Source organism: Rutidosis leptorrhynchoides, chromosome 8, assembly GCF_046630445.1.
Source record: "Rutidosis leptorrhynchoides isolate AG116_Rl617_1_P2 chromosome 8, CSIRO_AGI_Rlap_v1, whole genome shotgun sequence".
Taxonomy (NCBI): Eukaryota; Viridiplantae; Streptophyta; class Magnoliopsida; order Asterales; family Asteraceae; genus Rutidosis; species Rutidosis leptorrhynchoides.
This window is the reverse complement of record NC_092340.1, coordinates 169,341,518-169,358,776: the sequence shown is the minus strand read 5'-3', so window position 1 is coordinate 169,358,776 and position 17,259 is coordinate 169,341,518. Positions and strand designations below refer to the sequence as shown.

At 34.6% G+C, this 17,259-nt stretch overlaps 1 protein-coding gene across 1 annotated transcript; it reads left to right on the top strand.

Moving 5' to 3' along the window:
* The first annotated feature begins 13,374 nt into the window (after window positions 1-13,374).
* Window positions 13,375-15,033, top strand: LOC139863062 (UDP-glycosyltransferase 88B1-like). Its single transcript, XM_071851708.1, has one exon. The coding sequence runs from the start codon at window positions 13,375-13,377 to the stop codon at window positions 14,788-14,790; it is 1,416 nt and encodes a 471-aa protein (XP_071707809.1). The 3' UTR covers window positions 14,791-15,033.
* Window positions 15,034-17,259: the final 2,226 nt, after the last annotated feature.

Sequence of the window (17,259 nt, the reverse complement as noted above, 5' to 3'; positions counted from 1 at the left end):
CCGTTTGTTGTAGTTGCGATTGATGTTGCGATTGTTGGATAATTGTTGCGATTATTGTTGTAATTGCTGTTGTTGTTGTATTGGTGATTCTTATCACCGTTTTCCTCCCACTTTCTTTTGAATTGCTTCACATTGGCCTCTTCAGCAGTCTGTTCTTTAATTCTTTCTTCAATCTGGTTCACTAGTTTGTGAGCCATTCTACATGCCTGTTGTATGGAGGCGGGCTCGTGTGAACTTATATCTTCTTGGATTCTTTCCGGTAATCCTTTCACAAACGCGTCGATCTTCTCTTCCTCATCTTCGAATGCTCCCGGACACAATAGGCACAATTCTGTGAATCGTCTTTCATACGTGGTAATATCAAATCCTTGGGTTCGTAACCCTCTAAGTTCTGTCTTGAGCTTATTGACCTCGGTTCTGGGACGGTACTTCTCGTTCATCAAGTGCTTGAATGCTGACCACGGTAGTGCGTACGCATCGTCTTGTCCCACTTGCTCTAGATAGGTATTCCACCATGTTAATGCAGAACCTGTGAAGGTATGCATAGCGTACTTCACTTTGTCCTCTTCAGTACACTTACTTATGGCAAACACCGATTCGACCTTCTCGGTCCACCGTTTCAATCCGATCGGTCCTTCGGTTCCATCAAATTCCAAAGGTTTGCAGCCAGTGAATTCTTTGTAGGTGCATCCTACACGATTTCCTGTACTGCTAGATCCAAGGTTATTGTTGGTATGTAGCGCAGCCTGTACTGCGGCTATGTTTGAAGCTAGAAAAGTACGGAATTCCTCTTCATTCATATTCACGGTGTGTCGAGTAGTCGGTGCCATTTCCTTCAAAATAGTCAAATGGAACAAGTTAATCATACAGAATATTAAGAGTAGTTAATAGTATTTCGTAGCATAATATGAACTCATTTATAAAAGCTTTTTCTTCATATTAGCGTTTTATAAGTTTAAATTCGGGTAATACCTACCTGTTAAGTTCATACTTAGAAGCTAATATACAATTCAACTACTACAATTCTATATGAAAAACTGATTATAATAATATTTCGTGTTCAAACTTTTACACAATATTTTACAAACTTACAATACCGCTTATTTTACATATAACATGAAATATAGCACACAATAAATTTGATACAAGATGGTTGTGAAGATAATTCTAGCTAGTACACAAGTCGTTCAGCAAAGGCAATAAAGACACGTAATTCATACGTCCAGAAACAAGTCATGCATTCTGGTTTTACTAGGATTACTTCCCATCCTTGGTCTTGTGGAACATAACCGTTATGGCCGTTGATAAGACAGCGTGTTGTAATGTCGTCAAAGGGACGAGGGTTACGTAATGTCCAACAGTCCCGTAACACTCTAAAAACCTCATTTCTTACCCCAATTACCGACTCCGTCACTTGTGGGAACATTTTGTTTAATAGTTGTAGCCCGATGTTCTTGTTCTCACTTTGGTGAGAAGCGAACATTACTAATCCGTAAGCATAACATGCTTCTTTATGTTGCATGTTAGCCACTTTTTCTAAATCACGAAGTCCAATATTCGGATATATTGAGTCAAAATAATTTCTTAACCCATTGCGTAAAATAGCACTTGGGTTCCCCGCAATATATGCGTCAAAGTAAACACATCGTAACTTATGGATTTCCCAATGTGATATCCCCCATCTTTCGAACGAAAGCCTTTTATAAACCAAGGCATTCTTGGAACGTTCTTCGAATGTCTTACAAACTGATCTCGCCTTAAATAGTTGTGCCGAAGAATTCTGACCGACTCTAAACAAGATTTCATCAATCATGTCTCCGGGTAGGTCTCTTAAAATATTGGGTTGTCTATCCATTTTGTGTTTTTATACTGTAAAATAGACAAGAGTTAGATTCATAAAAAAAAATACTTATTAATACAAGCAATTTTTACATATATCATAAAGCATAAGCACACTATATTACATATATTACACCACACGAATACAACTATCTTATTCCGACTCGCTTGTTTCTTCTTCTTCGGTTTTGGTTCGTTTTGCCAAGTTTCTAGGGATATATGATGTTCCCCTAATATGAGTCGTCGTTTTCCACATTGGTTTAGAAAAACCTGGTGGTTTAGAGGTTCCCGGGTCATTGTTACAACTTAAGGACTTCGGGGGTTGACGATACATATAAAATTCATCGGGGTTGGAATTAGATTTCTCTATTTTTATGCCCTTTCCCTTATTATTTTCTTTTGCCTTTTTAAATTCAGTTGGGGTAATTTCTATAACATCATCGGAATTCTCGTCGGAATCCGATTCATCGGAGAATTGGTAATCCTCCCAATATTTTGATTCCTTGGCGGAAACACCATTGATCATAATTAAGCTTGGTCGGTTGGTTGAGGATTTTCTTTTACTTAACCGTTTTATTATTTCCTCCACCGGTTCTATTTCTTCATCCGGTTTCGATTCTTCTTCCGGTTCCGATTCTTCTTCCGGTTCCGACTCTTCTTCCGGTTCCTCTTCGGGAACTTGTGAATCAGTCCACGAATCATTCCAATTTACATTTGACTCTTCATTATTATTAGGTGAGTCAATGGGACTTGTTCTAGAGGTAAACATCTATCACATAATATCAAACGCGTTAAGAGATTAATATATCACATAATATTCACATGTTAAAAATATATAGTTTCCAACAAAATTTGTTAAGCAATCATTTTTCAAGTAAAAACGGTCGAAGTCTAGACTCACTAATGCATCCTAACAAACTCGATAAGACACATTAATGCAAAATTCTGGTTCTCTAAGACCAACGCTCGGATACTAACTGAAATATCCCGTTCTTATTATTAAAAACGTTCCATATTAATTGATTTCGTTGCGAGGTTTTGACCTCTATATGAGACGTTTTTCAAAGACTGCATTCATTTTAAAACAAACCATAACCGTTATTTCATCAATAAAGTTTTAAAAAGCTTTACGTAGATTATCAAATAATGATAATCTAAAATATCCTGTTTACACACGACCATTACATAATGGTTTACAATACAAATATGTTACAAAAAAATAAGTTTCTTGAATGCAGTTTTTACACAATATCATACAAGCATGGACTCCAAATCTCGTCCTTATTTAAGTATGCGACAGCGGAAGCTCTTAATAATCACCTGAGAATAAACATGCTTAAAACGTCAACAAAAATGTTGGTGAGTTATAGGTTTAACCTATATATATCAAATCATAATAATAGACCACAAGATTTCATATTTCAATACACATCCCATACATAGAGATAAAAAGCCTTCATATGGTGAACACCTGGTAACCGACATTAACAAGATGCATATATAAGAATATCCCCATCATTCCGGGACACCCTTCGGATATGATATAAATTTCGAAGTACTAAAGCATCCGGTACTTTGGATGGGGTTTGTTAGGCCCAATAGATCTATCTTTAGGATTCGCGTCAATTAGGGTGTCTGTTCCCTAATTCTTAGATTACCAGCTTAATAAAAAGGGGCATATTCGATTTCGATAATTTAACCATAGAATGTAGTTTCACGTACTTGTGTCTATTTTGTAAATCATTTATAAAACCTGCATGTATTCTCATCCCAAAAATATTAGATTTTAAAAGTGGGACTATAACTCACTTTCACAGATTTTTACTTCGTCGGGAAGTAAGACTTGGCCACTGGTTGATTCACGAACCTATAACAATATATACATATATATCAAAGTATGTTCAAAATATATTTACAACACTTTTAATATATTTTGATGTTTTAAGTTTATTAAGTCAGCTGTCCTCGTTAGTAACCTACAACTGGTTGTCCACAGTTAGATGTACAGAAATAAATCGATAAATATTATCTTGAATCAATCCACGACCCAGTGTATACGTATCTCAGTGTTGATCACAACTCAAACTATATATATTTTGGAATCAACCTCAACCCTGTATAGCTAACTCCAACATTCACATATAGAGTGTCTATGGTTGTTCCGAAATATATATAGATGTGTCGACATGATAGGTCGAAACATTGTATACGTGTCTATGGTATCTCAAGATTACATAATATACAATACAAGTTGATTAAGTTATGGTTGGAATAGATTTGTTACCAATTTTCACGTAGCTAAAATGAGAAAAATTATCCAATCTTGTTTTACCCATAACTTGTTCATTTTAAATCCGTTTTGAGTGAATCAAATTGCTATGGTTTCATATTGAACTCTATTTTATGAATATAAACAGAAAAAGTATAGGTTTATAGTCAGAAAAATAAGTTACAAGTCATTTTTGTAAAGGTAGTCATTTCAGTCGAAAGAACGACGTCTAGATGACCATTTTAGAAAACATACTTCCACTTTGAGTTTAACCATAATTTTTGGATATAGTTTCATGTTCATAATAAAAATCATTTTCTCAGAATAAAAACTTTTAAATCAAAGTTTATCATAGTTTTTAATTAACTAACCCAAAACAGCCCGCGGTGTTACTACGACGGCGAAAATCCGATTTTACGGTGTTTTTCGTGTTTCCAGGTTTTAAATCATTAAGTTAGCATATCATATAGATATAGAACATGTGTTTAGTTGATTTTAAAAGTCAAGTTAGAAGGATTAACTTTTGTTTGCGAACAAGTTTAGAATTAACTAAACTATGTTCTAGTGATTACAAGTTTAAACCTTCGAATAAGATAGCTTTATATGTATGAATCGAATGATGTTATGAACATCATTACTACCTTAAGTTCCTTGGATAAACCTACTGGAAAATAGAAAAATAGATCTAGCTTCAACGGATCCTTGGATGGCTCGAAGTTCTTGAAGCAGAATCATGACACGAAAACAAGTTCAAGTAAGATCATCACTTGAAATAAGATTGTTATAGTTATAGAAATTGAACCAAAGTTTGAATATGATTTTTACCTTGTATTAGAATGATAACCTACTGTAAGAAACAAAGATTTCTTGAGGTTGGATGATCACCTTACAAGATTGGAAGTGAGCTAGCAAACTTGAAAGTATTCTTGATTTTATGTAACTAGAACTTGTAGAATTTATGAAGAACACTTAGAACTTGAAGATAGAACTTGAGATAGATCAATTAGATGAAGACAATTGAAGAATGAAAGTGTTTGTAGGTGTTTTTGGTCATTGGTGTATGGATTAGATATAAAGGATATGTAATTTTATTTTCATGTAAATAAGTCATGAATGATTACTCATATTTTTGTAATTTTATGAGGTATTTCATGCTAGTTGCCAAATGATGGTTCCCACATGTGTTAGGTGACTCACATGGGCTGCTAAGAGCTTATCATTGGAGTGTATATACTAATAGTACATACATCTAAAAGCTGTGTATTGTACGAGTACGAATACGGGTGCATACGAGTAGAATTGTTGATGAAACTGAACGAGGATGTAATTGTAAGCATTTTTGTTAAGTAGAAGTATTTTGATAAGTGTATTGAAGTCTTTCAAAAGTGTATAAATACATATTAAAACACTACATGTATATACATTTTAACTGAGTCGTTAAGTCATCGTTAGTCGTTACATGTAAGTGTTGTTTTGAAACCTTTAGGTTAACGATCTTGTTAAATGTTGTTAACCCAATGTTTATAATATCAAATGAGATTTTAAATTATTATATTATCATGATATTATCATGTATGAATATCTCTTAATATGATATATATATACATTAAATGTCTTTACAACGATAATCGTTACATATATGTCTCGTTTAAAAATCATTAAGTTAGTAGTCTTGTTTTTACATATGTAGTTCATTGTTAATATACTTAATGATATGTTTACTTATCATAGTATCATGTTAACTATATATATATCCATATATATGTCATCATATAGTTTTTACAAGTTTTAACGTTCGTGAATCACCGGTCAACTTGGGTGGTCAATTGTCTATATGAAACATATTTCAATTAATCAAGTCTTAACAAGTTTGATTGCTTAACATGTTGGAAACATTTAATCATGTAAATATCAATCTCAATTAATATATATAAACATGGAAAAGTGCGGGTCACTACACCATACACTAAATGCATGTTGGTGTATGGCATAAATTGTTTTCTCATACTAGAATTAAAGGAAACTTAAAACCCTTTACACTAGGTCAACAAGTTTAAACGCCATCCTATTGTATGACACTTAAAAAATATTAGGAAACTTATAATGGGATAAAGGTCACCTAACCATTATGAGCAAACTAATATGATTAAGGTAAATTTCGCACACTTGTGGGATAAAGGTCACCTAACCACTTGTATGCTAAGTTTACATGTCTATACAAGTAGGACGACTTGATTTGGAAATCATGAACTTAGGGTCACCGAAGCATGATGAACAAATAGGCGTTGATGGGATAATATGCCATGCAAAAGGATTGCATGATCCCATAACTTAGAAGTTGCAAAAGGATTGCAATTGTCATACAATGACTACCTAGCTAAATCAAATGACGGGATAAAGGTCACCTAACCGAAATTTGGTTTACCGTTGGATTCTAAAATTTAATAAATATCAATTGGATTTAAAGGGTATTGATTGTTAAATTAAAATTGATACTTAAACAACTTTGTTAAATTTTGTAGATGGCCACCAATAACAACAACAACATCCCTAACGCACCTATTAACTTTAACAACCTATCGTTGAGGTCAATCCTCGAAAAGGAAAAACTCAACCATACGAACTTCATGGATTGGTTCCGCAATCTAAGAATTGTCCTCAAACTAGAGGACAGGGCGTATGTGTTGGAAGACCCCATTCCCGATCAACCGGACGAGGATGATACGGAAGCCATGGCTTATTGGGAGAAATATTGCACCGATTCGTTGCAAGTTTCTTGCATCATGCTTGGGACTATGATACCCGAACTCCAAAAGGATTTTGAGCATCATAGTGCATATGACATGATCATTCAGTTGAAGGAGATGTTCCTTCAACAAGCTCGTGTCGAGCGCTTTGAAACGGTCTGAGCGCTTCATTCATGTCGGATGGACAACACCCAATCCGTTTCATCTTATGTCCTTAAGATGAAAAGCCTGATTGATCGAGCAAACCGTCTAAATTGCAATGTGTCTAATGAATTAGCCACAGACCTTATCCTTAACTCATTGTTAAAGAGGTTTGACACATTCGTGTTAAATTATAACATGAATGGATGGGATAAGAGCATTGGCGAATTACATGCCATGCTTAAGACGGCCGAAGCTAGCATGGGTAAGAGGGCTTCACCCGTGCTAATGATCAATGATGGTAGGTCCAAAGGTAATAACGCCTCTAAGCCAAAGGCGGCTAAGAGGAAAGGACCCGCCCATCAAGGTAAGGGAAAGGGGAGGATGGTTACCCCAACCAAAAACAAGAACAAGAAGCAAAAGGTTGCCGGACAAGCAAACCCCAAGGAAGACCCGTGCTTCGGTTGCGGTGAAATGGGTCACTGGAAACGAAACTGCCCGGTCTACCTTAAGGAGTTGAAGGAAAAGAGGGATGCGGGGCAAACCTCAGGTAATATATATATGGTATATATAGAGCTTAGTATTACTTCTTCTAATACATGGGTATTAGACACTGGATGTGGAACTCACATTTGCAATTCTTTGCAGGGGTTCAAAAGAAGTAGCAAGCAAACGGGAACATCAAGCCTCTTTATGGGTAATGAAGCCAAAGTGCAAGTGAAGGCTCAAGGAAACTTTATATTAAAGCTTCCAAGTGGTTTGGAACTTATTTTGAACAATGTTTTGTATGCACCGGATTTATATCGAAACATTATTTCAGTTTCCCGTTTAAAACAATGTGGTTTTTATCTTAATTTTGTTAATGATGATATCCACGTTTATTTAGATAATGTATTCTATTTTAAGGCTTCGCCTTCAAATGGAATTTATGAATTGGTTCATGATGACACATCATCTAGTTGCTCAATATACCATACTAGCACCAAGAAACTCAAAAGGGATTTGAGTGATTCCTACATATGGCATTGTCGCCTTGGTCACATAAACAAGAATCGAATGCATACACTTCAAAAGAATGGCCTTTTGAAATCAAATGAACTAGACTCGTTTGATGTATGTGAATCTTGTTTACAAGGCAAAATGACTAAAGCACCTTTCAAAGGGACCTACGAAAGGGCTAAGGACTTATTGGGATTAATACATTCGGATGTATGTGGACCCTTTAAGCCCATAACTAGGAATGGTAAAAGATACTTCGTTACTTTCATTAATGACTTCAGTCGTTTCGGATATGTCTACTTGTTAAGACATAAGGACGAAACTTTTGAAGCATTCAAAGAGTATCAAAGCGAAGTACAAAATCAACTCAATAAGACAATCAAGGTACTTCGTACCGATAGAGGAGGTGAATACCTAAGCGATGCTTTCCAAGATCATCTTAGAAGTTGTGGGATTATCTCGCAACTTACTCCACCCGGGACACCACAACTTAATGGAGTTTCCGAAAGGAGGAAACGAACCCTAATGGATATGGTTCGATCTATCATGGCTAGAAGCTCGTTACCTCTATCATTTTGGGGTTATTGTCTATGCTTCGCGGCTCGTATTTTAAATATGGCCCCAACCAAGAAAGTGGAACGAACACCTCATGAGATGTGGTTTGGAAAACCTCCATCTCTATCATACTTAAAGGTATGGGGATGTGAAGCTTATCCTAAGCGTTACGTCCCTAATAAGTTGAATGCTCGATCCACGAAGTGTATCTTCATAGGATATCCCAAGAGTGATATGGGATATTATTTCTATGATCCATCCGAGCAGAATGTATTTGTTGCTCGGAAGGCGGAATTCCTTGAAACTAAGTTCCTAATGGAAGGAAATAGTGAACGGAAGATAGATCTTGAAGAGGTTCAAGATCAAGTACATGATACAAAATTGGCTGACACTAGCACTCAACATGAAAATGTTGAGAGTGATCAAATGGATGATCAAAATACACAAGACGTTCGCAGATCTGGTAGGATTAGTAATCCTCCTGAGAGATATGGGTTTCTCATGGATGGTTGCTATGTGGTTGATTTGGATGAACCAACAAACTACCAAGATGCTATATCAAGGATTGATAAAGATAAATGGCAGGAAGCCATGAACGCTGAGATGCAATCCATGTATGAAAACCAAGTTTGGGAACTTGTTACACAACCGACTGGCTCAAGGCTAGTTGATTGTAAATGGCTTTTCAAAATGAAAACCGACATACATGGAAACTTGGATACATATAAAGCTAGACTTGTAGCAAAAGGTTTCACTCAAACTCAAGGGGTTGACTATGATGAAACTTTTTCGCTGGTGGCAATGCTAAAGTCTATTAGGATATTACTTGCCATTGCTGCTCATTATGATTATGAAATATGGCAAATGGATGTCAAGACCGCCTTCCTAAATGGACATCTTGAGGAAGATGTCTATATGGTTCAGCCTGAAGGTTTTTTTGATCCGAAATATCCTAAAAAGGTATGCAAGTTAAAGAAGTCAATCTACGGTTTGAAACAAGCATCTAGAATGTGGAATCATCGTTTTAATGAGGAGGCCAAGAAATTTGGCTTCATTAAAAATGGTGATGAAGCTTGTGTATACAAGAAAGCTAGTGGGAGCACTATCATGTTCCTTGTACTATATGTGGATGATTTATTGTTATTTGGAAATGATATTCCGGCAATGCAAGGTGTCAAAACTTGGCTAAGTAAATGCTTCTCCATTAAGGATCTTGGAGAAGCACAATACGTTTTGGGGATTGGGATCTACAGGGATAGATCCAAGAAACTGATAGGTTTGAATCAAAGTGCATACATTGAAAAGATCTTGAAAAGGTTCAAGATGGAGAACTCTAAGAAAGGTTTGGTACCTATTCAAAAGGGAACACTTCTCAGTTCATCTCAGTGCCCCACCACAAAAGATGAACAGGAGAGAATGAAGAAAGTCCCATATGCATCTGCTATTGGGTCAATCATGTATGCAATGATATGCACGAGACCGGATGTGTCATGTGCTCTAAGCCTGACAAGTAGATACCAGAATAACCCACGAAACAGTCATTGGATTGCTGTCAAAAGTATATTGAAATACCTTAGGAGGACTAAGGATATGTTTCTAATATATGGGTCTGGTGAGGAGGAACTCGCTGTAAAAGGTTACGTGGACGCGAGTTTTCAAACTGATCGAGATGATTCTCGATCACAGTCCGGTTATGTCTTCACGTTAAATGGAGGTGCGGTCTCTTGGAAGAGTTCAAAACAGGATGTTGTTGCATTATCCACTACAGAGTCGGAGTACATTGCCGCATCATTGGCAGCTCAGGAAGCTGCATGGATGAAGAAATTCATCGACGACTTAGGAGTAGTCCCTTCCATTCAGGACCCTCTTGAGATCTTTTGTGACAACGAGGGTGCGATTGCTCAAATCAAGGAACCTCGTGCTCACCAAAAGACACGTCACATTGAGCGGAGATTCAACTACATAAGGGATGAAGTTGAAAAGGGAAAGATATGTATTCGCAAAGTTCACACAGATCTTAATATAGCGGATCCTCTCACGAAGCTCTTACATGGAGCAAAACATGCAGGACATGTTTGTGCACTAGGGCTTCGATATTCTAGTGATTGGTCATGATCTGTTTTAAGTATTGTAACGGAACGAAATTGTTCAAACTCATAAATATAATTATGGTATTAATTTATTTTGAGTCAAGTTCCTATTTTGCATATTTTATCCATGAATAAGTAATTGTTCTAAATTCCGTAGTCGATTACATTTGTGGGAACAAGTGTGAGGTTTAGACTATTATGAACTTGGATAGGTATACATTCACGGGATGAATGTAGGGCAAGGTTGCAACCAAGGTTCATAGATATTTGTGGGATACAAATATTGGAAGACCCGCCCTCTAGATTTACTAAATGGAGCATTTGTGGTTGATCACATGTAACCTTGAGTAAAGGCGAATATCATTGTATCCTCTGACCTGAGATACATATTGGGTTCGGATATTTACCAAGCATTGTGCCTTGATTCTTTCCTTCGCTATTCTGAAATATGGTAGTTCATAAGGAAGAGCTCAGGTATAATACAAGGTATATATATTTAGGACGTATGTAGTCAAGATGGAATCTGTCCCTCTTATTCGTTGAGAGTCAGATGTCTAAGGCCTGATAAAGTTAAATCTAGAAGAGAGTGATCACTCTGTGTCTCTTGGATTTAACATGACATCTAGGATGAAAGGAAATAATGAAAGATTCACCTATTCACATTCGAGATGGGAACTCGAAAAGGATGATGTTATTGAATGGCACAAAGTCACAACATAGTGGGGGTGATGGACGGTCGTTAGGTGGTATCCGTCACTTGCATTAATTTCTTATGTTTCTCGTGCAAGTGGGAGATTGAAGGTATTTCGTATGCCCGAGAGACATATTAAATTAATGTGGCTAATGTGTTATGATCCAAGTCGGGTCATACCCAATAACAAGCTTACCGACACCTTATAAGTATTTGATCTTAATAATTGGATCATTGATCAAATACATGACACTTGAATTTTAAGAAAAATGGTTTTCTGAGATTTTACTTGATGTGTATACATATAAATTATGGAATAATTTATATAACTAAGTTTAAATTATTTATGGGTTAAATAATTGATTTTGTTATGTTACATTTTATAAAGTTTTGGTTTTATAAAATGAAAATAATAAATGTACATAACAAATATATATATATATATATATATATATATATATATATATATATATATATATATATATATATATATATACACATATATATATATATATATACATATATATATATATACATATATATATATATATATATATATATGGAAGTATTATAAAGAGTTTTATAAAATCTAATCCTTTTATTTTATAAAACTTATTTTATAATATGTAAGGGAAGTGGCATTGGAAGTGCACACACATGCTTAGATTCCTTCTTGGTCAAAGCATTTTCCCATTCTCCATATGCATATTAACCAAGGGCTTGTTGGAGACTAGTGATACTTGAAAATACACATCAAAACATAGCAAAAAAACTGCACAAGTGCTCCCAAAAATACTGGTCTGGCCGTGGCCTTTTTGGGTGAAGAAGAGGTTCTTAAATTTTTTTTTGCAAGCTTAATTAAGTGTCTAACAAATCCTAACTAAAGGCAAGAGTGTTGGGGTTAAAAGCTTGGGGTATTACACACTTGAGGCTTCAAGTTAGAAGCTCATTTTCATCATCTTCTTCATCATCTTGCAACCTTGTTAGCAACCCTCAACAAGCTTGAGAAGGTACAATCTTACTTTCTTGCTCTTATTTGTAAGCATAGATTCAAGACTTGATATTATCATGGAATTTAACTAAATGAATTTACATATAAACATGAACTAATCTTTTGCTTCCGCTTGCTTTAACATTATTCAAATTGGTTTTGTAATCATGTTAACCATAAGTACATGTTTTATGAACTTGTTAAATTCCTACAAGCTTAATAACTATTATCACACTGTACTTTTTATTTACTTTACAGTTTTAACTTTTACTTTTAACATATAACATACTGTTTTATTTTACATGCATAAAGTAAGGGTATAAAGAAATTATACCTCATTATTTTTATCTTTTTATGGAAGTGGATTATTAATTTAGGATGTCTCAAAAACAAAAACAAGACTATTAAATTAGGACGGAGGGAGTATGAGATTTTGCTTTCATAAGAACATAAATGATTTATACACATTCCCTCTGATACTTGATTTTGACTTTTTTTTGTCTGAAAACAAAATCCGTTCCTGTCTTATCGTAATTGAGATTTCGTGTAATCGGAGCCTTGTAAGGGCGAAATACTTAATTAGAAAAATATTTCACGATTCAGGTGCTAATCCAGATAAATAACCGACCAAAACCACCTCACGCGCAGAAATTATTACTCGTTATTACAAGTAGTCAAATATGCTTAAAAACAGAGCTCTTAAAGATTTGCAATAAACGTCGCTTTAACTATCTGCCGTGTTAAATGTTACATTGAAAATGTATTCGAGTACAATAAATTTTTCTTACATCTTAATCGGATCTGTATCCGCAAAAGAGTTTGATGAGATTTTTTCTAATACTCCAGTCATATTTAAAACTCAATATGTGGATGTTATTTTAATTGTAAACTTTTTATTATACAGGAGTGAAATATTTATTTATGGGCTCAGGGGCTATAAAAATAGCATGTAGCAAGACGACTTCTTCTACATAATATTTGATCATTCTCACAGTATTCTTCCTGATCAAATTAATTATTATTATTATTATTAATATATACAAATTTGCAAAATGGAATCTGTTGGTGCTACAGTTGTTTTATATCCTTTTCCAGGAATGAGCCATTTAGCTCAATTTGTTGAATTTGCAAAATTGATTCACAATCATCACCCTTCACTCTCTATTATTATCTTCATAATTCCTGCACCTTTTGAAATCAGTTCAACTCACAAATACATCAATGCAGTTTCTCCTACTCTCCCTTTTATCAGTTTCCACAACTTCCCAACCATCCCTTTTCCACCTGATTTCTATCCCGATATCAAAGATCGCGCTTTCGGTATCCCTGAACTTTACAACCCAATATTACATAACACACTTGTATCCATCTCACAAACATCAACCATCAAAGCGGTTTTTCTTGATTTCTTTTCAAACGAATCGTATCAAACTTCTGTAAATTTAAACATTCCGACTTACTTTTTTTGGATAACGGGGGTTTCGATTCTTTATCAGTTCTTATATCTCATAACAATTCACAACAAAACTATCTCCAAAAAGAATGATGTTGAGAACGCTTACTTAGATATCCCTGGAGTGCCTAGAATTGCTACTTCTGATATTGACAAACTTATGCTAGATCAAGAGCATAGCTCGTATAAAAACTTAATAAAAGTTGCGAGTAATATGGTCAACTGTAGCGGTATTATTGTGAATGGTTTTGTCGAGCTGGAACGAAGAGCTGTGGACGCATTTCGTGATGGTAAATGCGTCCCGGCTGATGGGCGAATCCCTAATGTTTATCTAGTCGGGCCTTTGACCGCTAACGGTAACGCTAGAGTACTTTACGATCCTAGTGAAAATGAGTGTTTGAAATGGTTAGACATGCAACCGATTAAAAGTGTGGTTTTTTTAGCCTTTGGGAGTATGGGTCATGTGTTTAAGAAGGATCAGTTGAAGGAAATAGCGATTGGGTTAGAAAAAAGTGGACAGCGGTTTTTGTGGGTAGTGCGATACGATATAAAAGAGTTGAAGTCACATGGTGAAGATTTCAACCTTGATGATGTTCTGCCTGAAGGGTTTTTAGAAAGGATAAAAGATAGGGGCTTGGTTGTGAAAAACTGGGCCCCGCAGCCGGCCATACTTAGTCATTATTCGGTGGGTGGATTTGTGAGTCATTGTGGGTGGAACTCGATTCTTGAAGCAGTGGTCGCTGCGGTGCCAATATTGGCGTGGCCGTTGTATGCAGAACAAAAGATGAATAGAGCGTATTTGGTGCAAGAATTGAAGGTGGCACTTGCGATGAAAATGTCGGAAAACGGGTTTGTGATTGCTGAGGAGGTGGAACAGAAAGTAAAGGAATTATTAGAGAATAGGGTGGTCAGAGAAAAGGTGTCGGAGATAAGCAAAACGGCGCAGGTTTTGGTGGATAACGGTGGTTCCTCTCGAGTAGATTTTTTCAAGTTAACTCGATCATGGGAAACCTAAAGTAATCCTTCAATAAAAGGGTCACAGGTCCAGTGTTACTGAAGCCGCATAGTTTTTAGTTGTCTTAGTGGTCATGTTGTCTAGTTTGATAGTGTTTTTCTCATTGTCGTAAGGTTTGTTCAAGTATGTTGATTCTGTTTGTACGTTCGACTCTTAAGGTTGCTCATGTATATCGTAAGTAGATCATTGGATTTACTCAAAAATGTACCTTAAGATCTGTAGACGTTGTCTCTGGACCTTGGAATCAATCTTGACTCGATCTAGAGGCGGAAAACACTAGACTTGGACTCAATCGAATAACGAGTTGCTCACAAGAACGAATTAGTCGAACTTAGACCTTAATCTAGATTAGAACGATGCCCAGAAGGTGTTATTCGGTGGGTTGGAGGTCTAGGAATGATAACAATCGGCTACTGTCTTGTTAAGTCAATCGATGATCAAGTTACACCGATCTTACACTATCGACAGCCAGTGTCTTCAGTCGATTGACTGTCTCTATTAGTCATACGACTGTCTGGTCAGTTTAACTATTGTTTAACACATTTACGAACAATATCAAACATTCAATAGTCACGAATCCCATTACATAATTCAATATTACATGACTGAAGTACAAGATAACGTTCATAGAACTAGGAATTGTAAATATGCACCAACAAGATCAGTATTATTTTGAAATTTATTCTACACCCTTGTATCTAATTTATTTGAATTATTGCTTTTCGCTTATATATATATATATATATATATATATATATATATATATATATATATATATATATATATATATATATATATATATATATATATATATATATATATATATATATATATATATATATATATATATAGTAGAGGGATCAAATGAGAACCATTTTTAGAATGAGAACCCTGAGAACTTTCCTATTCGAGCAAAAAGTGAGACGCGGCCGAACAAAAAACTACCCTAGTCGAACAATTTTTATTTTTTGTCTTTAGATGCATTTGTTTGCTTGGTTCTACATTTTATGTAGAACATGATGTAGAACAGTATGTAGAACATGTTGTTCTACACTTGTTCTACATCAATTTTCATCAAATTAAATTAGGGTTTAGATTTTAGGGTTTAGGATTTAGATTTTAGGGTTTAGGGTTTAGATTTAGGGTTTAGAATGAGTTTTTTACACGAATGGTTTAGAGTTTAGGGTTTAGGGTTAAGGGTTTACGGAGTAAACCCGAAAACCCAAAACCCTAAATCGGGCTAAATCAAAAAAAAAAAAAATGTTGTTTTCTGAAAAAAATAGGTGAAAGTCGAACACTTACGTTCTACATTTTTCTATAACATGATGTGTAGAACAGAAATGTAGAACCAATTTTGATTTTGTGCATGTAGAACATGGTGATATTCGAACAAAAACACTAGCAGCCGAATAAAAATAGATGAATTCGAGCAATTTTTGGATAATTCGAACATGTTCTACAATTTGTTGTTCTATAATTATTTGTTCTATAAAATAAAGATGCAGCTCAAATTTGTTCTAATACAACAAAATGGTTCGCCCTTTTTTTTTTGTTCAACTAACCCTACTTTTTGTTCGGCCGCGTCAATTTATTGTTCGACTATGAGTTCTCAGGTTCTCACAGTACTAAAGTTCTCAGGGGATCCCTACCCTATATATATATATATATATATATATATATATATATATATATATATATATATATATATATATATATATATATATATATAATATATATATGTATGTATATATATATATGTATGTATGTATATGTATGTATGTATATATATATATATATATATATATATATATATATATATATATATATATATATATATATATATATATATATATATAAGATTGAGAGCTAAGCACCCCTTCTGGGGATAAGAGGATAAGTAAATTGTTATTTTTATAACATTAAAATTGGAGCTTAAATTAAAAAAAAAAAATTCTAAGATTATTATTCATTGTGTAGATTCAGAAAAAATATATATATATATATTTTTTACAGCACGTTAACATACATCAGATGTATCATTTATGTTAACAAATTATTATACATCTAATCGATGTATGCTAAGTTTATGATAATTTCTTAACATGTATGTTAACTTGCTACAAAATTTTTTTTCTAAATCTATACAATGAATATTAACCTGAAAATTTAAAAATTTAAATTTTAAACTCTAATCTTAATATTATAAAATTGATGAGTCATCACTTACTTATAAGTTTTAAGTTATTTAAGAATATTATATACATGAACTCTTTTCTAAACGTTACCCGATAAATGTGAAACCAAAAATGACACACACGATACTCCACCGCCAACACCTCCATATCTTCCTACCAAAATCTTAGTAACATAAACTTTTTCAATTGAATTATAATCTTCTCAGTGATGAAGAAGGTGTATGGTGGTTGACCTACTTGCGCCTCAGTAGGGCAACAAGGACACTTGAACGGC